At 37.4% G+C, this 25,888-nt stretch overlaps 1 protein-coding gene across 2 annotated transcripts; it reads left to right on the top strand.

Moving 5' to 3' along the window:
* Window positions 1–24,057: 24,057 nt before the first annotated feature.
* Window positions 24,058–25,204, top strand: LOC113309200. Of its 2 annotated transcripts, XM_026557608.1 has the most exons (3): window positions 24,058–24,308; window positions 24,394–24,929; window positions 25,086–25,204. In XM_026557608.1, the coding sequence occupies exons 1-3, from the start codon at window positions 24,134–24,136 to the stop codon at window positions 25,134–25,136; spliced, it is 762 nt and encodes a 253-aa protein (XP_026413393.1). In that variant the 5' UTR covers window positions 24,058–24,133; the 3' UTR covers window positions 25,137–25,204. The 2 variants fall into 2 exon arrangements, with proteins under 2 accessions (XP_026413393.1, XP_026413392.1); XM_026557607.1 differs by lacking the exon at window positions 25,086–25,204 and having other exon boundaries at window positions 24,394–25,004.
* Window positions 25,205–25,888: the final 684 nt, after the last annotated feature.

The following is a 25,888-nucleotide window of genomic DNA, read 5'->3' as shown; positions in this document are numbered from 1 at the left end:
AAGATATAAAGTCTGTTGACAATGATATACGATCTTTTGCTACGATGAGCCAAAGTTTTGTGACGATGTGTTAAAAGTACGAAAACGTGTGCCAAAGTCCAATGATCCCTATAGCGATGATCCTAAATCCAATATCGACGATGTATATGATCCCGGCCTGGCTCGATTCATTAATTACAAAGTGTCAACTTTTCAGGAAATACGAGACTAAGACGATGACCTTATAACGCAAATATGATGATGCTGTTTCATACTGAACACTATGGTTCAAAAATGAGCTAGTTGTTTAAAAATTCAAATATATGATGATAATCAATTAACAAACGTGCTATCCGATTGTACAAATTCAAATTCTCAAACATCCAATGCCGCCAAAGAACCAAAGTCCGAAGCCTATGATGCTTAATCCAATGACGGTGATGTGAAGTTTTGTTACGGTGTTGCAAAACTGATGCAACACCAGACGAAGATCCAAGGTCCGACAACGATGATCTTTGAAAACGAAGAGACAAAGCTTTACCACGATAATTCGAATTTTGGTAAGGATGACTCGGAACATCTCCATTCTGATGACAGAGTCCTTGTCCGATGATGCAGTCACGATAAACCAAACCGATGAAGCAAAGTCCTGCACCGACGGCAATGCAGCTCCGGGCTTCCAATGCCTATGGTCGTTCTTCATATACTTCGGAATCTTTCTTATACTTCTGCTCTTTAGTGACCATTGTTTACTTCTATCCAAATTTCGACAACGATGATCTCTGATGACGATGATACCAGTAACCCGAAGCTTAGCCTATCCGGCCCGTAGCTCAAACTCGCTAAGTTTCACGCATTCCAAGTTCAGTACTGCTGATAGCAATTATATCTCCAACTCCAAGCTCGTTCAACTCAAGGGAATGCCAAAGCTAAAGAATGATGGAATATGACAGGGTTGAGAATGCAAAGTCCAGGTCAAGGGATTACTGCAAGTTTTTCTTTTCATCTTTTTGCAGGTCTCAATCAACAACAAGGTATCTTCGGTGAAGCTTCAATCATCATTCCCACAACCCGATGAATATCTTCGATCCCCCTATTCAAACTAAAGTTCGAGCTAAAATTCAAGCAACCGTGCTACACGAAGACTCCAAGTGTGAATTTTGGCAGCATGAGGAGTCCAACGATGATGCAAAGCCAAGGACGATGATCAAAGTCCGGGGGAAGCGAACCAAATTAATATGTACGTTGATACAAAGTCTTGTAACGATGATATGAAGCCCCGTGAGTATGATGCATAGTCCATCTGATGATAAGAACTTCGACCCGATGACAACGAGAATAGCACCAGTCCTCCATTATGAACTTCCAGGGCAGCCCAAATCCGATGATTGCTTCGGTCCTTCGTTCCGAGGTTGTGGACCAAAGAGACAATATCAAATGGGGAAATTAGGCTCAGGCCCAACCCATGGATAACCCATAATATGAGGCCCTTAATTAAAAAAAGTTTAAATCTAGGCCCCGAGTTTTTAAAAGACCTTGATACCCTTATGCATATTGTCAAGCCCATAATTAAATAAAATTTAAATCTAGGCCCAAAATTATTAAAATACAGTGCGAAGGTGTAAACAGAAGTTACACATCCTTATGATATGTGTAATGCAAAGTTACACTTGTATATATATGCAAATAAATAGACATCAAAAAAAAAAAACACAAAAAAAAAAGTTATTACTTTAATATTCATTTACAATAATTTCTTAACATGTGTAACATCTGTTTAGTGTAATTAAGAGTTACATATGTGTCTATCTAGTGTAACTGAGAGTTACACATGCATCTGACTTGTGTATTCAGCGTCAACTCCAGTTCCAGCGAGACCATTACCACGTTTAAGCAATTAGCTTTTATGAAGTTATCTAAAACCTGAAATATAACAACAAGCAATCAGTATTTATACGATTAAAATGAACAGTACATAAAACAATGTATATTTCAGTTTCACAAGCATCTGACTAGTGTAGCTAGCGGTTACACATGCATCTGAATTGTGTAACTGAGAGTTACACATGCATATAACATGTGTAACTAGGAGATACACATTCATCTGGCTAGTGTAGCTAGCAGTTACACATGCATATGACTAGTGTAACTAGGAGTTACACATACATATTGATATGTGTACCCAAAATCAGTATGTGTAAGTAAAAGTTACACATCTAATTAACATGTGTAACTTGCAGATACACATGCATCTGAATTATGTAACTAGGAGTTACACATGCATCTGACTTAGATATGTCAACATAAAATCAGCAAATCCATCTCTAAATGAATAACACTAGCAAAAACGAGAGGTGACTATCAAGCAGTTACCAGTCATAAAATAATACAGTTAACCTTGCAAGTGAATGGGAAGCTCTTAATTAAGATATCACTGCTTCAGCAGAAAGACGTTGTTAGCACTGTATTAACAGAAAGACGTTTTACAACGCTAGTCTAGATGTACCTAAGCCATTTTCATATTATCGATGACGAAGGACATTTTAAGCAACAGAAAGTAAAGCTTCAGACAGTAATTATACTGGCAGAATAATACAAACGCCTGGGAACCTTGTGCTAGCACATTAATATCGCAAAAAATGATCACACAACTGATTCAGCAGGGTATAGATATGAACCCAGGAAAACAAAATGCATGTGTAATCAGTAGTTACACATGTAAACAATAGTTACACATGCATATTAGCATAAGTTACACATACAATCATCATGTGTAACTAGAAATTACACATCTAATTATTATGTGTAACTATAAGTATAACCTGCATCTAATTAGTCTAATCTGCATCCACTACTACTCCCTACTACTAGGACTTGATGTTCTTTTCTCAATTTCATAAATATAACCACTATAACATATCCCATCATTATTATACATTGTTTGAGGCATGTAATTGAGATCTAAAATGTGGTTTTCAAGAATTATCATCTCATATGAAGGACAAATGATTAAGTCAACAGGGTTTAGATTTTACCTCTGAGGTGGCAACGACACACTATTCCCAGATATATGAATCCCATGCTTCTTATGAAACAATTCATCACCCTGAAAATTGCAGCACAGTAGTCAGTACCAGACAATACAAGATCCCTAAAATTTTCAAAGTGAAAACCAAAATCAATATCCGAATGTAAAAGCAATTCAGCACAAGAAACATATTCATCAAGCTCGCAAATGGAAATCAAAACATGTATGCAACATATAATGCGCATCAGAAACTCTTGGCGGCATATTATCCATCAAAATTTAACAGCAAAAAGTATATAACAAAGGCATATCCTTACCTTAGCTCCAACTCCAACACCACCACCACCACCGGCTCCAAAACCTGCACATATACCACCACCGCCACTTATTAGCCAGAGGAGATCCTTCATACAAAGAATTTCACTAACACAATAATGTTACTCAAGATGAACACGCTAACTGAAACAGTTGGGTTTCATGGTGCTTATCAGGTACACATGTAATGGCTTATGCAAAACGGCAGTTACACTTGCATATGGCTTGTGTAATCTCCAGTTACACATCCATATGCTTGTGTACTCAGAGCATATAAATTATCTTCATCAGCGCTAGAAACAAGGATATCACATAGAGTTGCTCAATAAATAAGATAAATGACACTTACAACATATGATGTATCTCAGCTTTAGCTTTCTCCTTCTCATTAAGCATTGGAGTCTAATGATCTGGACTTGACTATGCTTCAGAGTCGCTTTTCTGCATTAGAAACTGCTGAAACATTAAACATAATAAAATCATTAAACTGAAATATCCTATGCAACCACATGATATCATTTTTGCTCGTCTAATGCATAATATGTAATAGTTATATTTTCTCATTTCATGTCATACAAGTTTCGCAGAATACGACATAACAAACTTCCAAAAGAATTTACTTGCACGAAGCTATGGGACTGAACAAAGGATAAAACCATCTAGCAAGTGGAAGAATCATAAACTCCATCTTGCAAGTTTTCTTGAGTAATATATGTGGTTTTACAGCATGTGTAACTAGCAGTTACACATCCATATAGCTTGTGTAACTACTAGTTACACATCCATATAACTACTGAAATACAAGCTCAGCAAGACCAGTGACAAAGAAAAAAAAACTAAGCATTACAACACTATGAAAATAACCCATGTAATCTAGAGACTCTAAAAGCTACTACTTATCCAACCAACATAAGCTCAAACATGAAATTTTATGCTACTACATCTATTACAACACTATGAAAACACACGAACTAGAATACCACTTGTGTTTCAAGAACAACCATGGTACTGAACAAATTTACTTGTTATTACCGAGCTTCAGACACTATATACGCAGAGCAAAGAGCAGAAGCCTGACTTATATAGCTTGTGTAAACAGCAGTTACACATGCATATGGATTGTGTAACCTGCAGTTACACATCTATATGGCTTGTGTAACCTGCAGTTACACATCCATATGGCTTGTGTAATCAGCAGTTACACTTGTATATGCCTTGTGTACTCAGAGCATATATGTTATCTTCATCAGCGTTAGAAATAGGGATCAAATAGAGCTACTTGCGATTCTTAAACAGTGAAGACTACTCAATAAATAAGATCAAATAGCACTTGATCAACTGAAATGCGGCATACTATAACGTATATAACTAGCAGATGCTAGTGCAACTTCTTTTAAATTCTGCGCAACTTAATTTATTAGGTGAAACAAGACTTTAACCAACACGACGGGTAACTCATGAATCAATGATGTACATTAGACAATGGGTATTTACTACTAAGTCAAACTAAAAACTGCCATGTTTTTCCACGGAGACAAGAATTTATCATTCCACACAATGTGTTCACATGTTAGTATGAATAATTACCATCAAAGCCTAGAAGAGGGTAAGTCACCACATAAGCTCTTGATTTTGCTACAGCTCCAAGAAGAAAAGTTCACTGTATCACATAATAACAACATTAGGCACTTGAACTAGCCTAAACACAAAGATGATAATTATAATATTATCCAATTGACATAACACAAAGGAATTTAGGAAGTTGTACACATACATTTATCTCCGCAATAGAGTTAAAATCATTGAATTTTAATTGTTTCTCCAAATCAGAGTTGTTTTCACTTGCAACTACAAAACCTAGCTTCAGCAACATCTGCTCCTCCTTCACCCTATTAATCAAAGAGTTGATAAGTTTCATTTTGAAATGAGCATTATGTATCAGTTTCAACTTAGAGATAACATATAATATCTGCGAGATTGTGAGATAGCATTATATAATATTCAACTTAGAGATATCATATAAAACAAATCTGGATCGAACTTAAAACAATCAATCAATAACAGTTAACGCTAGGCATGAGCTCAGTTTGAAAATCAAAGTAAATAAAATTCGTATCAAATAGATGGGTAACAGAGATAATAATTCACTGATCTTCATGAAGCAGTTCCAATGTCAGTTGTAGACCAGCCCAATTTTGTTTCGATCCTCCAGTTCAAGCAAAAACGACTACTCCCCGCAGCGTAAACCAGTACGAACGATGTTGCTGCAAAGATTCTATATAACCGCCGCGTAGCGCAGAAGACAAAAAGCTGTCTGAATCTAATGCCAGTAATGAAAGCAGCTCATTTCCGCAACATTCAAGGAGCTGACAATAGCAGCTCAAGTGAAAGCCACTCGAGGACACACAAAGAAGCGGGGGTTACAACAATGGCTTAAGCAATGAAAGTACGGAGCTTCCGATGCAGTTCAAAGATTCGGGGATCCTTATTTTTGTTGAGGAGTGATCTTCAAGAGCAACCAGAGCTCGTTTCATGTACCCACGAAGAGTTTACAGGGTCAGTTACTTTTGCTTTCCCAAGCTTTGGTAATCCACTCCCGAAATCAAAAGGGGGCATACACATATCATCCACAACTAAAAATTCTGCACTTACTTATGCTTCTTACATTTTGAAAATACTTGCATACATTCTCATAAAGCATATACATACATTTTTATAGCCCATGTGCATATACTTCTGCAATACGCTTGGTATTCTCATTTTGCATATCTATATAAGAGCTGGGGCAAGCACCACCGGTCTCAAACCATCATACTGGGGAAAGCATTTGCGTGCAATCTCTCCGGACTCTCCCGTAAGTGTCTATAAGTGTACGACCAGGAGAAGACATCCAACAGAAAGAGATACCCATCATTTCTAAACCATAGACCCCCACCGTTCGGTAATCTCCTAGCCCGGGATTGGCCAACGGGGTGGCAGGTCCCGAACATATCACAAGGCAATCCCTTTGTGACACTATGGTCTCAAACACTCACCGTACTCCGTGGTAACAAATTCATAAATCTGCACAATGCAGGGGCAAGAGCAATAAACACTTTACTACTCACATTTGTGCAATGTTGTTTATTGTGTATGCCATGAATTCGTTTTATTTGCCTATTACACAGAAACTTTTATTTTATTTAAGAATGTCGTATACACTTATGGTTTTTATTCCTAATAAGACCATTAGGGGATCTGAACTCCACATCCCAGTAAAGCAGAATCCAGCGAGCAACGGGAATTCACCGCTAACCGACACCCAACAAATGAGTGTACTTCAGATATCGTTCTAAGATAAGCGACTACTCTAATCATACCGAAAGCAGTTCCCAAGCGATGGACAGCAGTCACTAATACATGGAGCGGGAGGACAATGAAGCGCCACTCTCCGTAGGATACTAAGCACCAACATAAGAAGCGTCGTAAGGACAACAAGCGATCCGGCAAAGTTCATACAAGTCAACCAATACTATTTAGTAAGAGATCGGGAGCATGATCAATCAAGGAAATCCGATAAGGCTCTCAACTATCACATTTGTATTCGGACCAACAAAGCAATTTAACCAACTGTTACGAGGAAAGTGGACTTGCGGCAACTTAGCATATAGCTTGCAGAATTGGAGAGTCTGGCGTAACTTCAACCGCGTCTCAAATTTTCAAGCCCGTGGATCCTGACTTATATTCAGCAACCGCAGAATAGGAGAAAGCTGACCCGTAGACATCGATACATATGGAGTCTCGACCGCCATTGACGCTGGCATGGGTCTCAAGCGGAGTTCCCATTCTATTTCTATGCAAATTTACAAAAGGCAATCCCTTATACCAAAGACGAGGACATGCAAATAAGCGGACTCTTATCAAAATGAATACGACAAACGTGCCATGATGAAATGCCGATGCCAACTACAACGCCAGATTGCATATGACATACCTACCAGACCCAAAGCACCAAAACGAAGCAATACAAGGGAATTTCTGGGGCAGAACGTGCTAAGTACCAAAATAGCTGATACAGACGACGTTGCTGCTGCGATGCATATGATGCTGGACGATGCTGCACAAAGTCAGGTCAATTTCAACTGCTCCTGCGAATGCGATGCAGCTGCTACCATGTGCAGGCGGACAAGATGGCGAGTGGATGCTGCCGACGCTACTGTGAGGATAAAGGAATGATGCTGCATTATCACAACTAGACCGTATTGGAATACACCCAACAACTCGAGTTTAGAACTCAAGGCGAAGGCAGACCCACCGATGCAAGTAAACACCGATGGACCATAGCATGAAGATATGTTCCAGAGCTCATGATGAAAGCATGCTACTGACGTTCATGTAAATCAAAGGGCCAAGAAAAAACGATCGGATCCGCGAATACTCAACTGCCACTAATGCTTCCCTCAAGCCTCAATCAGATTCGTTCATTTTTACGCAGCTTCCATTTCACACACCAATCGAGGGTTTGATCCAAGAAGGGTGGCATCTAAAGCTGCTGTACATATGATAACGATTGCAAGCCAACCATTACTGCCATTAACTCTGGACCAGGAGATGTTGCCAACTAATGCTGTTATAAATGGGAGGAAGATGAGATTGAAGGTTGAAGAGCCTTCGATCTTATCTTCGATCTCCTGCCAAGTTAAAAGATCAAAGGCAGCACTGTTGATCAAATGCAACATCGTTGTTACCCGAAGATGAAGATGATTACTATAAAGCCCGATGATGAAGACTCGAGTAAACCGATGATCCAAGTAACTCACCCGAAGATGCAGTCGCTGCGCACCTGATAACCAATATTGCCACTGTTGCAGCATATCCAAAGAAGCAGATACTGTGTACCTGCCAGCTACTATCGAAAACAAAGAAGCATGAAAATCGAAGTCGTCATAGCATGTTGGAGCTGTGTATGTGTCATGTTATTGCTACCACCTGATGTTGTTCTGAGAATAGGGCATCATCGAACAACCATGTTGAACAACTGCATCGGCCATGCCCGCTGCTGCTGTGGTACACCGTTGATGTTGTTCCTGGATGAGGCCCGATTAAGCGCCATGAAGTACCTTCGACTTGAGTGATGAAGATCATTCAAGTCAGAGAAGAATAGGGTGAAGAACCTTCGTCTACCTTGATATCGATGAAGATCGAACCAAGGTACGGGTTCTATTATCTCAAGATGTTCCAGAACTTCGGCAAAGAATAGGGGCAAGTATTAATACTGTGTCGTGTTATATTCTTCGCCAAAGTTCCTCCACAAAGAACGCAGAAGCCTCTCGACAAGGGGGATCTGAAGGAAACAACAACCAATGCAATGACAAACAAGGTGGAAGTGATTTTTCTCAAGGATTGTTCACCATCAACCCTCAAGAAAATGGGCAAATTGTATATACCATAAAATATATTGACACATGGAAGGTGATTAGAAGTTGCAGCTGGATATAAGGATACAACAACATGCACCGAATCAATCCTAAGTCTGCGTACAAACTAAGCTAATGTCATTTTGGTAATAAATGAGTACCCCTTTCCCTTTCTGCTTACTTTGATCATCTACACCATCAATGTCCGCAATGATGGTGTAGATGATCAAAGTATCTCGAAGCACAAGATCAACGACGAAGGTCCAATCCCAAAACGATGATCCGAGTGACCCAACATACAAATTTTCCCATAGTTCAAAGTCCGAAGACCAAAGGCCAAGCCCGATGAGCCAAAGGCTGAAAGCTGTGGACGGAAACTAAGGTAATGTCATTTTGATAATAAATGAGTACCCCTTTCCCTATAAAACATGAGGGATAAGGAAGAGAGAAGGGGGACGGGTGGTCGGCTGAGGAGAAGAGAGATGGAAGGTTGAAGAGCCTTCGTTCCTCCTCTTCACTCAATCAACACCTTCGTTCCTTCTCTTCCTCAGTAATGGAGCTCATCATATCTTGTAACACCCACGAATAATAATACTAATATTTCGTTAACCCGTGGATGTAGACACTCCGTTGTCGAACCACGTTAATTAGTTGTGTGAATCTCTTGCTATTTACTTGTTTATATTTCATCTTTTATTTACTTGTTGTTTTATGAATTTAATTTAGATCCAATAATCTTGTTCATTTGGTTGTGCTACTAGAAAAATGGTAGTAACAAATAAACTGGATTTTGTTGATGAAACTCTTGTCAAACCATCATCTGATGATGATCCTAAGGACGTTGCTGCTTGGGAACGTTCCAATGACCTTGTTAGCTGTAGGAGTTAAATATCGCACACGATAATAATTACGCGAAGTGAAGAATACAACCCGAGCGAAGAGCATCGCACATGGCAAAGTTGAGATGACGCACCAGATGATGTCAGCAAAGTCACGAGTAAAGTGTGAAGAATTATGCGAAGAAGTATGCTATGCGAAGATGAGCGATTTGTATATGAGCGAATATGTCACATAGTGATCCCGAAAATAATGGGATTCTTAGCTGTCATCCATTATGTAAAATCCTATATAAAGGAGAGAGTCATTTTTTCTGGGAGGATTCTAGGACAAATCTTGGAAAAGAAATAGGAAGAGAGAGAAAGTGAGCTTAGATTTCAAGTAGAATTGTTGTAATACTTGAATCATTCTTGTAAACATTCATAATCTTTAGTTAATAAAATAAGAATTCATAATGATCAGCTAGAGATTGAATCAGTTATAGTGGAGTGTAGTTGTAAGATTTCTTACAACTACATTTCGAATATACAAAATAAAGATTAAATCAAGATGGAAAAGGAATTTCAACTACATTTCAGAATTTCGAATATACATGATAAGAGCGAAAGAAGGAAAAGGAATACCAGGCAAAGACCCAGCGGAGGAAGGTGGACGAAGTAAAGAAATTAACGAACCAACATCTATGAGAGAACCAAAAGCGAATTTTACCGCAGCAGAACCAACAAAAGAGATAAATATAGGAACTGAAGAAGAACCAAAAATATTAAGAATTGGAACTAAAATGGATTAAGGAGAAGAGGAAAAAACAATAAGCATTCTGCGAGAATATAATGATATTTTCGCATGGAGTATGGAAGAAATGCCTGGAATAGATCCGTCTGTCGCATGTCATAAATTACATTAAGAAGAATGTAAAGTCGTTCAAGAAAAGGATAAGAAAAATTGCAACTGATTATCATCCTAAATAGAAGCAGAACTACAAAAGATGTTAGATGCAGGAATTATAAGGGAGGTAAAATATCCAGAATGGATAGCAAATATGGTGGCGGTACCTAAAAAGAACAAAGGAATTAGGATTTACATAGATTTTACAGATTTAAACAAAGCATGCCCTAAAGACAATTTCCTTTTACCCGACATACCTCAAATGGTGGAATCGGCATCAGGGAACGATAGAGTCACAATGTTAGATGGGTACAAAGGCTATAATCAAATTCCTTTGGCAAAAGAAGATCAAGAACACACCGCTTTCTTCGCACCAGGAGGTTTATATTGTTACACGAAAATGTCGTTTGGGTTGAAGAATGCCGGTGCGACTTATCAAATAATGCTGCAGAAAGTATTCGAAAAATGGATACATAAAACATTGGAGGTCTATGTAGATGATATGCTAATTAAAAGCAAAGAGGCGAAAGATCATGTTGATGATTTGCGAGCAATATTTGAACAAATGCGAACATTCAATATTAAAGTAAACCCAGAAAAATGTATGATTGGTGTATCATCAGGAAAATTCTTAGGCTATATTATATCCAAGGAGGGAATACAAGTTGATCCGGAGAAGGTACAGGCGATTAGAGATATGCCACCACCTGCGATAGTCAAAGATATTCAAAAGTTAAATGGATTGATAGCATCATTGGGAAGATTCATTGCAAGATCTTCGGACAAATGCAAACACTTTTTCAATATATTAAAGAAGGGAACCAAATTTGAATGGACAATGGAGTGCGACAAAGAATTGCAAAGCATAAAAGATTATTTGGTAAACTTATCCATTATGCAAAAGGCGAAGCAGAGAAAAGAACTGTTATTGTATCTAGCATCAACATCTCATGCATTAAGTGCAGTACTGTTACGATCAGAGGAAGGTGTAGAAAAACCAATATATTACATAAGCAAAACATATAACTCCGCAGAAAAAAAATTATTCAAAAATCGAAAAGCTGATTCTCGCACTGGTATATGCATCATTCAAGCTTCACATCTATTTTCAAGCTCATAAAATTAAAGTATTAACAAGAGTACCAATTGAAAATGCAATGAAGAATTCGAAGAGGTCAGGAAGAATAAAGAGATGGAATGCACAATTAGGAAATTATGAGATTGGCTATGAAATCTCATCTTCACCAAAATCTCAAGTTATTGCAGAGTTTCTTGCAGAATTTCCAATAGAAGAAGATGAATATGTAGAATAAATGATGGAGGTGGATGAAGAACATGGAAATCCTAATGATTTATTAACTGAGCGAAATCCAAATAGATGGGAGATTTTGGTGGATGGATCCTCCAATGGATAAGGAAATGGGATTGGTATTGTATTCATTTCACCAACGGGAGCGAGAATGGCTTACTCATTCAAATTGGACTTCGCATTCACAAATAATGAAACTGAATATGAAGCAATCGTCCACGCACTAAGATTAGCAATTGAAATGAAGATTGAGGATGCGCGAATAACAAGTGATTCCCAGTTGGTAATTCGTCAGATAGAAGGCACGTATAGTACTAATGAACCATTTTTGCAAAAATATAGGAGATTGGTTATGGATTTAGCAATGCAAATACCAAAAATAAGTTGGAGACATATAGGGAGAAAAGATAATAGACTTGCAGATGCATTGGCGTTCATACCATCAATGTTAGTAGATCCGGTCGCAAGGAATATAAAAATACAAACACTATTATTACCATCTATAGAAAAGGGCGAATAAGTGCAAACAGATGTGATGATCATAGACGATACACAAGAAGAAAATGTGAGCGACGAGAAAGATTGGAGAACTGAGATACACTCTTATTTAGAAGGGGGAATCACCGAAGAAAAGATTAGAAGAACACAAATTAAAAAGTCGTGCGACAAATTATGAATTAAGGGATGGTGTTCTTTATAGAAGGTCATTCCTTGGACGTTCGCTCAGATGTCTTACGCGAAAGGAAGGAATCGAGGAAACCATAGTGGAGGAACATCACTCGGATACGGAGCAAAAATACAGGGCTATTACTTGCCATATGTGCATGAAGATGCAAAACAAGTTTCCAAGAGATGCGAAGAATGTCAACGTCATGGCAAGAAGATACGTGCACCTGGGGATATGCTTAATACATTAACAAATGTGTGTCCCTTTGGAAAATGGGGAACATATATTGTTGGACCATTTATACCAGGAACAAAAAAGGTTCCTAATTGTCGCAACAGATTATTTCACTAAATGGGCACAAGTAAAAACAGTTCAACATATACGCAATAAAGACATCTTCACATTCATTTTTGAAAATATTATATGCAGATTTGGCATTCCTGCACAATTAGTGTCTGATAATGGGAAGAAGTTTGAAGGCGAGAATATAACAATGCTACTCAATGCGTTCAAAATCCAAAGTGGCAAATCTACTCTTTTATATCCTCAGAGTAATGGACAAGTAGAAGCTACAAACAAAACAATCGCAGACAACCTGAAGAAAAAGTTAGAAGGGCATAATAAAGGATGGTGCGAACAAGTACATAATGTAGTATGGGATTATAGAACTACAAGAAGAGAAGCAACCAGAATGTCGCCATTTTTTCTGACATATGGAGTAGAGGCAGTGCTACCAACAGAAGTGATCATCCCTACCACAAAAAGAGAAGCTTGGGAAAATAATTTAAGTGCGGACTTGATCTTAACAAAGTTAGATGATTTTGAGGAAGTAAGAGAAGTCGTTTTGCAGCACATGGAAAATTATCACAAAAGACTAGCTCGAGAATATAACAAGCGGGTCAAAATAAGAGAATTCCAACCATGCGAATTAGTGCTACGCGAAATTCCAGTATATCAAAAAGGAAAAGATGGAAAATTGGAGAAAAGCTGGGATGGACCTTATATAATAAAAAGAATAGTTCGAGAGGGAGCCTATGAATTAATGGATCCTGAAGGACGAAATACAGGTCGTAAACTAGATCGCCCTTGGAATAGGCAATTCTTGAAAAAATATTATCCATAGCCACCTGCGAGTCAATTCGCATGAATAAACAGTTAATAGCCTGAAAGTTCATATTTTGGAACAAGTTTGTAATGCGAATATTTCGCTTGAAAGTTAAGAAATTCTATAAAAAGAAAAGTAAGACCTTGATAAAGGATACAAAAAATGATATTTATTATCAGATTGGCTAGGAATCCCAATGTGGCGTGCACCCTAGTTCACTCATATGCAAGAGGCAATATAGTAAGACCTATCGCACGTCATAATCGGAAAGACCTAGAAGGCATGACTCAAGGGAATGCTACACCGAACCCGGAACTTGAGTTGTGGAGATTTGGGGTGAGAATTAAACGATAATGCTCATCCGGGAGACATACCTTAAAATTTAAGTCTAAGATAGAAATCTTAGATTGAGAGCCTAAGGTGAGAAAGGCTCTCCCAAGGAGTGCAGAAACTCGATCAGGGCGCCGAGGTACACAGTTGAGTCAAGAGTGCCCGCGACGTCTGGAGCGTACCTTGCCACTCTTGACAAGTCCTGACTATGATGCACTCGGTCCGAAGATACCCCACTTAGGGTGCGATCTTGCTGCCATAAACCCTATAGGTAGTGTATGCGAGATTGCGAAATCAACTGGTTGTTGAAAAACCGGATGAGAGGATCCATAATCTTAACCCGATAGAGGTAAGATTCCTTGAAGGGGCAATCAGAGGGGAAGATAAGGACGACACCCTCCATTAGGGAGCTGAATTGTGTCAAAAGACGTAAATATCATAAGGCTTTTACTCATGGGAGTATTAAGACTTGTGATATTTATGCGACAAACCTGAAGAGGAAATAATACAAGCGAAAAAGATAAGATGAGATCAGTGGGTCGATGTACTAAAATACAAAGACTTCCTGCGATTTCGTCGCACAAAAATGAGGCAAGATAAGACCTTTACATAGGAAGGAAAAATAAGACCTAAGTAAATTAAACAAACCACTGATAAATTAGCACGATTGTTTCTTACAAAGAACATAATAAGAGGCAAGTATGGGAATTAAAAAAACAATGTATTATCTTCCTTGCAACAAAAAAATATGCGAAGGCTCAAAATATGTTGAAATAAAGAAAAGAAATCAAGAATGCTTAACAATAGCATCTTATTCAAAATAATTTTCAGACTTTAGCATTGGATCCAAGATTTTCAATCTCAATGTCGGCTTCATTAGCAGATTTCTCTTCTTCTTGCTGAATTTCTTCATCATCTTGATCTTTTTCATCATCGCTTAAAAAGTCAAAATCACTATCTGGCTCAGGATATTCTTCATCCGCACTCACATTGCATACGGGGAGTTTTACTGCTGGAAGGGAATTTCTTGAGAGAATTCCGTCAATAACAGATTGGGCACTAGAATGGCCTTTGCGAATAGCTGCTCTTTCGAGATTTCTAGCATTTATCTCTAAAAAATTCTTCTGAAATGTAAACCTTCTTCGCGCTCTGCTTCGAGATACAGAAAGAGAGAGCTCAAGGTTTCCACGAGACATTTCTAGATTGCATATTCTTTGCGAACTTTGGATAATTCAGAATTCAATTGGGTAACAACAGATTGGTGCGATTTTTCAGAATCTACAAAGAATAATAAATATCCATAAATAAAAATGAAGAATAAAAATTGTGTGGAAACATACTAAGAAATCATAATAAGGCAGTCAACTCTAGCTGACTACCTTGGAAGAATTTACAAAAGGCAAGGGTATTATCCTTCATACTTTCCATAGCTTTATCAAATCCATCACCAACTAAACCACTGAGGTGAGATCGAATTTTCTTTTTTTTTTCAGAAGAAAGAGATTTGTTCTTTTTCTTAAGAACATCGCAAGAATTCTTCAATTGACTGTATTGTTCTTGAAGCTGATTTTTCTTCACAGAAAGATTTATGTTATTCTGAATTAGTTTCTCATTTCTGGAGCTTAAAATTTTAAGCGAAGTCTCGTACTGTTCCTTCAGTACGCGAAGAGTTCGTGCTTGGTTTTTATTTATTTCATGAAGAATTGAATACTGATGTGAAAACATTGCTTCTTTCTTCGAAAAAAATAGTTTCACCCTAGAAAGAGTATGGTTTTCTTCTGATAAAGTTTGATGAAGCAAGTCTGCATCGCGTGACAATTTAGAAAATAAGATACTTGATCACTAAAAAACTCAATTTTCTGAGTGAGTTGGTTATTTTCATGGGAAAGATTGTTAATCTGATCAAGCGAATATGAATATTGATTATCTAATTGGTTTAGTTGAGACTGCAACTTCACGTTATTCGCTTGAGTATCTTCAGCGAGGAATTGAAAATCGTATCTCTCATTCGTTCGCTTCCGGTTTAAATTTTAACAAATGCATAAAGAAATTTACGAAAATGAACGTATGCGAAGGAATACAAAATACGATAAGTGACTCAAATATGATAATAAATACCTCTAAGTTTTTGATTTTCGCTGCGAAGAGTTTCAGCATCAAAATTTGAAATTTGGAGTTCTCCTCTCAGCTTTTGTACTTCCTTTTCCAAAGAAACATTTTTCTGCGAAAGTTCCAACTAAGAACAGCTAGATTCAAAATGCTTTTCAGCAAGCATCACGTGGCGATGAGAATCCTAAAAGGAAAACGATGAAGTCAGTATAACTTGGAAGTATTATAAAAGAAGATAAAAGTTAAGGTGTGAAAGATAATTACCAGAACATCTAGAGCAACATGGAAACTCGGGTCAATTTGGGAAAGGACCTCATCCCTTGAAGCTTTATCAACGGAAAATTTCACATAAAAGCTTGCTTAAGGCGGAACAGGAGCGAAGATTGCAAGGGTCATCAATTAAAGATTGGGCAGAGTTGATGACGTCAGATAGAGTTTGAGCAGCAAGTTTTACACTATCCAAAGCTTTCTTGTTCAAAGGAAAGGAATTTAACAAGGAAAGAGGAGGAGGAGGAGTAATGGGTGAAGGAAAACCTTGATTTGAATGCGATGGAGTCGCAGAGGCAATAATAGGTGTGCTTTTGTTTTCTTGATTAAGAGAAAACTCCTTATTCACAAGAGACTCTTTAAAAAGTTCGTCATAAGTAACATAGGCATTCTCATCTATAAGAGGAATTGTTGGTGAAGGAGTAGCATCTTTCTTACTAAAATCTAAAATAGGAGTAACAGGAACATCTTTCTCAAGAGTTTGACTTATTGTAGGAGTGATAGGAGGGATAGTATGCGAAGGTTGAACTGTGCTTATAGGAACAACATATGTAGCACTAAAATCTAAAATAGAAAGATTTGAAGAGAGTGGTATGGTCTTGAGAGACTTCCTAACTTTTTGCTTCTTACCATCAACCATCTCAGAATCGGAAGCGTGCGAAAATAAAATAGATAAGAAATAGAGGCAAAAATATTGTTTCAAAGTAGATGTGGTATTTCTTACTTCTTTATTATGCGAAGCCTTCCTTTTGTGAGATTCCTTATTTTGAGATTCATTATCAATGCTCGGTTTCTTCTTCTGCGATTCCTTATTTTCACTCGAAGAAGACTTGGGTTTTTGCATGATTCGAAGAGCGCTAATGGAAGAGCTTTTCCTTCGAAAGTATGGAATTAGATCATAAAAAAATAATTTTTTTTTAAGAATGGTTAAAATCAATAGTCATCATGAATAAAGGAAACAAACTTCGATTCAGAGTTCATAGTGGAAGAACAATAGCATAAGAAATCAGTGACAGCAGCGAAAATGGGTAATAACAGATGAAGATGAATAGCAACAAGAGAGAGAAGATAAATGATGAAGACGGAAGAGATTGTTGTGAAAAACCCTTAAATAGATGAAAAGAAGTAACCGGTTGAAGACGGTTCAAGCCGGTAAAAGGGAAGAAAATCGATAGGCATGTGCGATTTTCAAGAGGAGAATTTCTGATATTGCTCACTCTGAAGAATAAGCGATATGAGAAGAGGAAAATGTAGGAGTTAAATATCGCACACGATAATAATTATGCGAAGAGAAGAATACAACCTGAGCGAAGAGCATCGCACATGGCAAAGTTGAGATGACGCACCAGATGATGTCAGCAAAGTTACGAGTAAAGTGTGAAGAATTATGCGAAGAAGTATGCTATGGGAAGATGAGCGATTGTATATGAGCGAATATGTCGCATAGTGATCCCGAAAATAATGGGATTCTTAGTTGTCATCCATTATGTAAAATCCTATATAAAGGAGAGAGTCATTGTTTCTGGGAGGATTCTAGGACAAGTCTTGGAAAAGAAATAGGAAGAGAGAGAAATTCATCTTAGATTTCAAGTAGAATTGTTGTAATACTTGAATCATTCTTGTAAACATTCCTAATCTTCAGTTAATAAAACAAGAATTCATAATGATCACCTAGAGATTAAATCAGTTATAGTGGAGTGTAGTTGTAAGATTTCTTACAACTACATTAGCAGTTGGCTTCTTCACTCCGTTGCCCCTGACATTCGCAACAACATTCTTTATGCAGCCACTGCTCATAAAATATGGAAGGATTTGCGTACTCGTTTTTTCCATTTGTCGGCGCCAAAGATTTTTCAACTCAAGCGTGCTATCTCGCACCTCAAACAAGAAGGTTTAACTGTATCTTCTTATTTTACTCAGTTAAAATCATTATGGGATGAACTTGAATACCTTGGTGTTATCTCTCCATGTATTTGTGGAAATGCCAAAGCTACATTGGAACGTCTCCAGCAAGATCAGAGGATGGAATTCTTGCAGGGTCTTCATGACTGTTTTGCTGCCATCTGAAACCAAATATTGTTTATGAAACCTTTTCCTAATACCTCTAAGATTTATTCTATTGTGCGCCAAGAAGAGCAACAACAAGAGCTCAATCACTCCAATGTTCCTATAGTGGATTCTGCTGCTTTGAATGTATCTCGAAATGACGGTCGTCAGCCCTCTCGTACCGGCCAGAATCATAAGCGCCCTCGTCCAGTTTGCGACCACTGTGGTTGTGTAGGCCATACTTAACAAACTTGTTACAAGCTTCATGGTTATCCAACCAAGACCAAAGATGGAATTTCTCTTGCTTCATCATCAAATGGACCTAACTCGCAAGTGCCAATACCTGGTATAACAAAATATCAGTATGCTAAGATTTTATCCCTTCTTGTGGATTCTCCAACGGATGTTCCATCCGTTCCAGCTGCCAATCTCGTAGGTATGGTTCTTCCATCTCAATCTACTTGGATTATTGATACTGATGCATCTAAACACATCTGTTTTTCTCTCTCTTTATTTTCTTCATATACATTAGCCCCTAACGGCATATATGTCCAGTTACCCAATGGTGAGGATCACCTTGTTACTCATATTGAAACTGTGATTTTTTCTTTAAACTTTCAATTACAGGATATCTATTATATACCCTCCTTTAAATTTAATTTATTATCAATATCTCAATTGACATCCTCTATCCATTGTGAGGTGTTTTTTGATCAATGGCACTATGTATTTGAGGACCCTTCGACGAAATTGGAGATTGGTCGGAGTAAAGCCAAAGATGGCCTCTATTTTTTATGCCCAACAACTAGTACTGTTGTTTCTTCTTTAGTTTTAGAAAATTTCGATCTATGGCATTGGCGTTTAGGCCACCCATCATATCCTAGATTTCAATATTTATGTAAGACTTATCCTTATATTAAGTCATCTATGAATTGTTCTTGCAATGGATGCCCTAGGGCAAAACAATCTTGCTTGAAATTAAATAAAAGTTCTAGTTCTACTACTTGTTCCTTTGAGCTTATACATTGTGACATTTTGAGTCCATTTACAGTTCCTTCTAACTCCGGTGCACGTTATTTTCTAACTATTGTTGATGATTTCACACGATGCAATTGGTTATATTTGATGCCTGCTAAGTCAGACACAAAAAAATACTTAGTTTATTTTTTTAATATGATTCAAACTCAATTTGGTTCAAAATCTCCAATCTACGCTCTGGAAATGGAAATATATTCATACCAAAACTTCAAATTATTAGATCTGATAATGGCACCGAGTTTCTTTCTAAAGAAATTCAACCGTGGTATGCCTAACATGGGATTATCCATCAATGTAGCTGTGTTGATACACCACAAAAAAATAGTGTTGTCGAAAGAAAGCATCGGCATCTGCTTGATATAGCTCGTGCCCTTCGTTTTCAGTCTGGGTTACCTATTTCTTTTTGGGGTGAGTGTATACAAACTGTTGTTTACTTGATAAACAAAATGCCGAATCCTCTTTTGGGAAATCAATCCCCTCATCAGATGTTATTTGGTACATCACCATCTTATTCAAACTTAAAAGTGTTTGGTTGTCTTTATTTCGCAAGAAACACTCGCATAAAAAATAAACTTGATTCTCGTGCTAATCCGGAAATTTTTGTTGGTTATCCTTATGGTCAAAAAGGATGTCGTGTTTTTGATATCGAAACTCGTAAAATTATCACTTCTCGTGATGTAGTATTCCATGAACGAGAATTTCCCTTTCTCAATAACACCATATGTAATCACACTAAAAACTCTCCATTAACTTCTCTTCCAATATTAAAAAGATGGCCATATGTTTGATTATATGGAATCTTTTTCAAAAGATAATTCTCTAGTTTATTCACCAACAGATTCTAGTGTCACTCCATCAACTAATCCTAGTGTCACTCCATCCCAAGAATCTCCATCAAAGAATGTACCATTATCACCCGTACATTCTCCCCATTCACAATCTGACAACGATGAAAATTCTTTATCCACGTCTGCTTCACATTCTCCAAATATATATTTCTACAAATTTGGATAGACCATTGCGACAACGTCAACCACCTAAATGGTTAGAAAGTTATCATTGCTCTAATGTTTCTTCAACGCCATATCCATTGGCTAATTTTCTTTCACTTGAACCTTTTTCTCAATCCCATCAGGCCTTTTTATTTTCGGTTCTCCAATCAACCGAACCCACTTCTTTTACGCAAGCCATGAAAGATCCAAAATGGCGCGATTCAATGAAAAAGGAAATTTCATCTTTAGAAGCTAATAATACTTGGACTATCACCTCTTTACCGCCGGGTAAACAACCAATCGGTTGTAAGTGGATCTATAAAATCAAATATCGTCCCGATGGATCCGTTGAACGTTATAAATCTCGTCTTGTCGCAAAGGGATATCTCAAGTCGAAGGTATTGATTACCATGATACTTTCGCGCCGGTTGCAAAACTTGTTACAGTTCGTTTTCTCCTCTCTGTTGCAGCCACAAAAGGTTGGTCACTCTACCAATTAGACGTAAATAATATTTTTCTTCAAGGTGATCTTGAAGAAGAAGAAGTCTATATGAAATTGCCACCTAGGTTTTCTCGTAAGGGGGAGAATTCCGTTTGCAAATTAAACAAATCACTATATGTCCTTAAACAACCTTCTCGTCAGTGGTTTTCAAAATTCTCCAACAGCCTTATACAAAAGGGTTTCACTCAATCCATTGCCGATTACAGCCTTTTTACATATAAAAAGGTTTCAATTTCTCTTTTTGTACTCGTTTATGTGGATGATATCATCATTACCGGCAATAATGATACATCAATTTCCAAACTTAATTCTTATTTGGAAAAATCTTTCTCGATTAAAGATCTTGGTAAACTTCAATATTTTCTAGGAATTGAAGTATCTCGTTCAAAGCAAGGTATATTTTTATGCCAACGAAAGTATATTCTTGATATCTTAAAAGACGCGGGCCTGACAGGGGCTCGCACTTATGATTTCCCTATGGAACAACAACTTCGGCTAAAACCTGATGATGGTCATCCTATGTCCGATCCAACTCTCTTCCGCCGCCTCATTGGTCGATTATTATATCTTACCGTAACAAGACCAAATATCACATATGTTGTTAATACTCTGAGTCAATTTATGAATAATCCTCACACATCTCACATGGATGTTGCAAATCGCATTCTTCGTTATCTAAAAGGTATTATTGGAAAAGGCCTTTTTCTATCATCTAGCAGTACCCTTCATCTAAGTGGTTATTACGAATCTGATTGGGCTGGATGCCCAACAACCAGAAGATCCACCACAGGCTATTTTACTATGCTTGGTGGTAGTCCAATTTCTTGGAAAACCAAGAAACAAGTAACAGTTTCCCGCTCTTCTGCATAAGCGGAGTAGCGTGCTCTTGCCACACTTACATGTGAAGTTCAATGGTTAAAATATATCCTAAAAGATCTTGGTATACCTCATTCGGAACCAATTTCTATTTTTTGTGACAATCAAGTTGCAATCCACATTGCAGAAAATCCAGTCTTCCACGAGAGAACTAAACATATTGAATTGGATTGCCACTTCATCCGAGAAAAATAGTCTCAAAATTGATCGCACGCAGCTATGTTCGCTCCATTGATCAACGCACCGACATTTTTACGAAGCCTCTAGGAGATGAAGTACGTCGCCGATTAACTTCCAAGTTCAGTGTGGTCGACCTTCCTTCTCCCACGCCAACTTGAGGGGGAGTATTGGAAATATTTAGTCAAAGCATATCAATCAGTATTGATATGCTTCCTTATTTAGCTTTTACGTTTTACTTTCCTTTCCTTTCTTTCTTGTCAATTAGTATAATTTGTAATTAAGAGTGATTGAGAGTGATTGATGTAATTATATATTTCTTTCCTAGATTGAAGTTATTCTTCATTGTAAATTTATTGTAATTCTTCTCTATAAATAATAAAGTCTTCATCACTGCTAATTACACGGTGATTATAAAACAAACATCTCTTCTAAAACTTTCTACTCTGTGTCAAGGATTCTTTACTTAGTTATAATATATATCCTTCAATGTGCAGAGACTAAGTACTTCAAATCATATCAAGTTTTGGTTAAATTTTGTTATGATTTTATTTCTCATTCAACTAATGTTTACATTGTTCTTGTGAATGCATGATGCTCGATTTTATTTTTGAGTAATGTTGCTTTTAATAATTAGTATATATCCTTGAAATGTATTGGCACCTAGATGATTGTGGATGATTTTGTTGGTATTGTGATACGTGCATGTTTTAGGGTTTGGTTTCTGTAATAGAAATGTTTGGATGATAATAGGTAGTTTAGGTAGTTATTGTACGATTGTGTAATAGACATCTCTATATATATATGTCTGTGTGTAATGATGGGTGGGGAGGATGTATGTAAATGTGATGTTATCTTGTCTGTATCCCCTTCTTCCCTGATTCTAAATGATTCTTCTAGCCTCTTTCCTGAATTTCTTCCCTTCCTTGACCTAATTATTCGTCTATTTTCACCATTCATGCTTAATTGATAAGTTTGCACTTATCAATGGTATCAGAGCCGTTCGATCTTGTCGGACGGTGTATAGAAATGGATTGAAATATTGATGCTATCAGGAATCTCAATTCAATGCTCTCAGCACATATTGATGAAAGACGTCGATTGAACAAAGATATGAAAGATCTCATTTCAAACATTTCGGCATTAGTTGAAGAAGAAGAATGCATCTACTTGGAAGATTCTATTGTCATATTTGCAAAAAAAGACGAAATTGTTCGTACAAGATTTCGAGATTCCACTTCTTACGATATGGTTGATTTCTTCCCACTATTTGACGAAGAATTTCAATAAATCGATGTGCACGTTCATAAGTCACAAAGTAAATCAAGTGATGAATGTTATATACTATGCTTTGCTTGTATTAGAAGAGCAGAAGTTTACTTTTCCTTCTTAGCATTGAAACATAGCAACTACGCCGGAAAAGTTCGTGGACGCATCATAACCTTCATTGTCATTTTCCTTACCATGTCTTCGGTAATGCATGCTGTCAAAAGATTAATACTCCATATGCACAACCTTGAGGGAAAGGTTGTTTTCAAGGGGTTGGTAATGATGCGCGTATGTTTCATGTTTGGATGATATTAGGTGGTTTAGGTAGTTGTCGTACGGTTGTAAACCGACATCTATATATTTGTCTGTAAGTATGTAATATGGAGGATGGAAAATGTAATGTTATCTTGTCTGTATCCCCTTCTTCCCTCATTCTAAATGATTCTTCTTGCCTCTTTTCTGAATTTCTTCCCTTCCTTAACCTAATTATTCGTCTAACTTCACCATTGATGTTTATTGATAAGTTTGCACATATCATATTGATTGATTATAAAATGAACGATGGTATTACTTGTGTCAATTTGTATTGGTTCTCAGTAATTTTTTTTCTTTCAAGCTTTAATTATGATCATATATAATATTGTAGATCAATCAAGGGTGGTGAGATCATGCCTATTCTAACTTGGTGCATATAAATTTTATTTCTCAGTAATCTTCTTATTGATGCATGATGCTCGATTTTAATTCTCGTTTAGCAAATTACTAACCGGATTATAATCTATTGAGATTCACTGATATATAGCCTTCATCCGCTGCATATATACCTCAACATGTTGGCACCTATCAGAGACCCTAATTGTTGTATTATAGAATGAGGAGGACATGGCTTAATTGTTGATATGTACTACTTGTGTCAATTTGTCAATTTTTTGAATGTGGCTCTAAACTCTACATACTTGTTCTCCTATGTGTAGATGCAATAGAGAATCAAAAGGGTGATGAGAACATGACTACTGAAATCAAAACCACTGCTGATGGTCAGAAGCAGCAAAAACACCTGCGTGAAAAGAAGAGGGACAGACAGGATGACATGGGTGATGTTCAAACTTCCACCAAGAGGAAGCCTACAAGTACTGCTGATGTGCTCGAGAACCAATCTCAACAGAGTAACTCTAATTTTGGTAATCGCCAAACCCGTAACATTTTTATACATAGTTTTCACTGTCTTAATTTGACTTCTGGTTACTTACTCATCTGAATGGACAGGTGTTTCGTTCCCTAAACTTGAGCCTGATGACGATGCATCAACTTTGCGTCCTGCTGGTTCTGCATTGGATCTAAGTTGTCTTAGTGAAGGCCTTGTGTCTATTGCTTTTCATGAAGATTATTATGCCAACAAAGAGAAAAACCTGAGACCTCCAATTATAGATTATGCCGCCGCATTGCGTCAGCATAAATGCGCTGATGTCAACCTGTTTGAAGCCGCAGATTTGTTGAAATGTATCTCTAACATTCATCCAGTAGATCTGAGGTCTGAATTAGAAAAAGAAACAGGCATGTTTTGTAGGGACTGGCTGACTCACCACCAAGATCCATCTGTTGGCTACTTGGATATTTATTTGGATACTAGTTGTGACAGAGATATGGAGAAGATTTACGAATCGGAAATTTATGTACGAGTTCAGGATCTGGTTAAGACGTTTGATAAGAAGACGGTGGAAGGACTCAAAAACTTCATTTACATGATGCCAATGACAACGGAGGTGTTCAACTATGAGATGAACTGGGCCATGGTTGACAAGGTGAGCCTTCTCTTCTACTTGTTGTGGTCTTTCTTTTCGTATTCTAGCCGTGCATGTATTCCTTAATAAGTTTTGCTCTTCTTTTTATTTCCCCTCATTCTGCTGAATATGTTTTGGTTTACCTTGTACTTCACCTACAGTATGCGCTGCATGTAGGTACACAAAATAGGTTCGCCACGTGGCCGTACAGGAAGGCACGAAATATGACTGAAGAATCTCACTTAAAGATCTCGATCAATGACTTGTCAAATCAAATGTCAGAATTACCTCGCCACTAACTAATAACACAAAGCGCGAAGCATCCTAAAACGAAGTACCTCGTATAAAGAATCTAAACTTCGAAGAATCAGTTGGAGTACCCGGCAAGACACCAGTCACGAAATAAAGATTGACGAAGTAAGCTTACTTGGCTAGAAAGATAACTTGCGAAGTAAGTAAATTATGGAGCAAGAAAAGAGACAGTTGTCCCGACAAACACCCGAAGTTGTCAGCGAACGAAAGGGGAAAACTTCATGGAAAATGATCTGGGTGAAGTATAAAGCATCTCCACGAGATCCAGGAGAAGAATAATGAGTTGTACACCACTAAGGTTTATTGGTCTATAAATAGAGGTCCTTGGGCAATGTATGAGGGGTCGGATTCTTTGGTGATAGAGAGTTTTGCTTAGAGTGAGAGATCAGGGTTTCCTTGTACTCAAAAACTTGTATTTTTCACTACTTTGAATGGTTAACCAATAAAGAATTTCTTATCCAAAACCTTTATCATGTCTTAGATATGTTTCTTCTCTTACTTGGGTGTGCTACTGGGTTTCCAGTAGTTACATATTGGCATCCAGAAACAGAGACTTAGATCGGGGATTCATCCTCATCTAAGAGTTTGAGAAAGGTTGAAATTTCTTTAAAATTGTAGAAGTTAGAGATTTTGGCGAGTTTTTTTTTTTAAATTAGGGTTTTGTAAAT

The sequence above is a fragment of the Papaver somniferum genome, chromosome 9 (assembly GCF_003573695.1).
Source record: "Papaver somniferum cultivar HN1 chromosome 9, ASM357369v1, whole genome shotgun sequence".
Lineage (NCBI taxonomy): Eukaryota > Viridiplantae > Streptophyta > Magnoliopsida > Ranunculales > Papaveraceae > Papaver > Papaver somniferum.
Note: the sequence above shows the minus strand (reverse complement) of the source record. Positions and strands in the feature narration are given on the sequence as shown.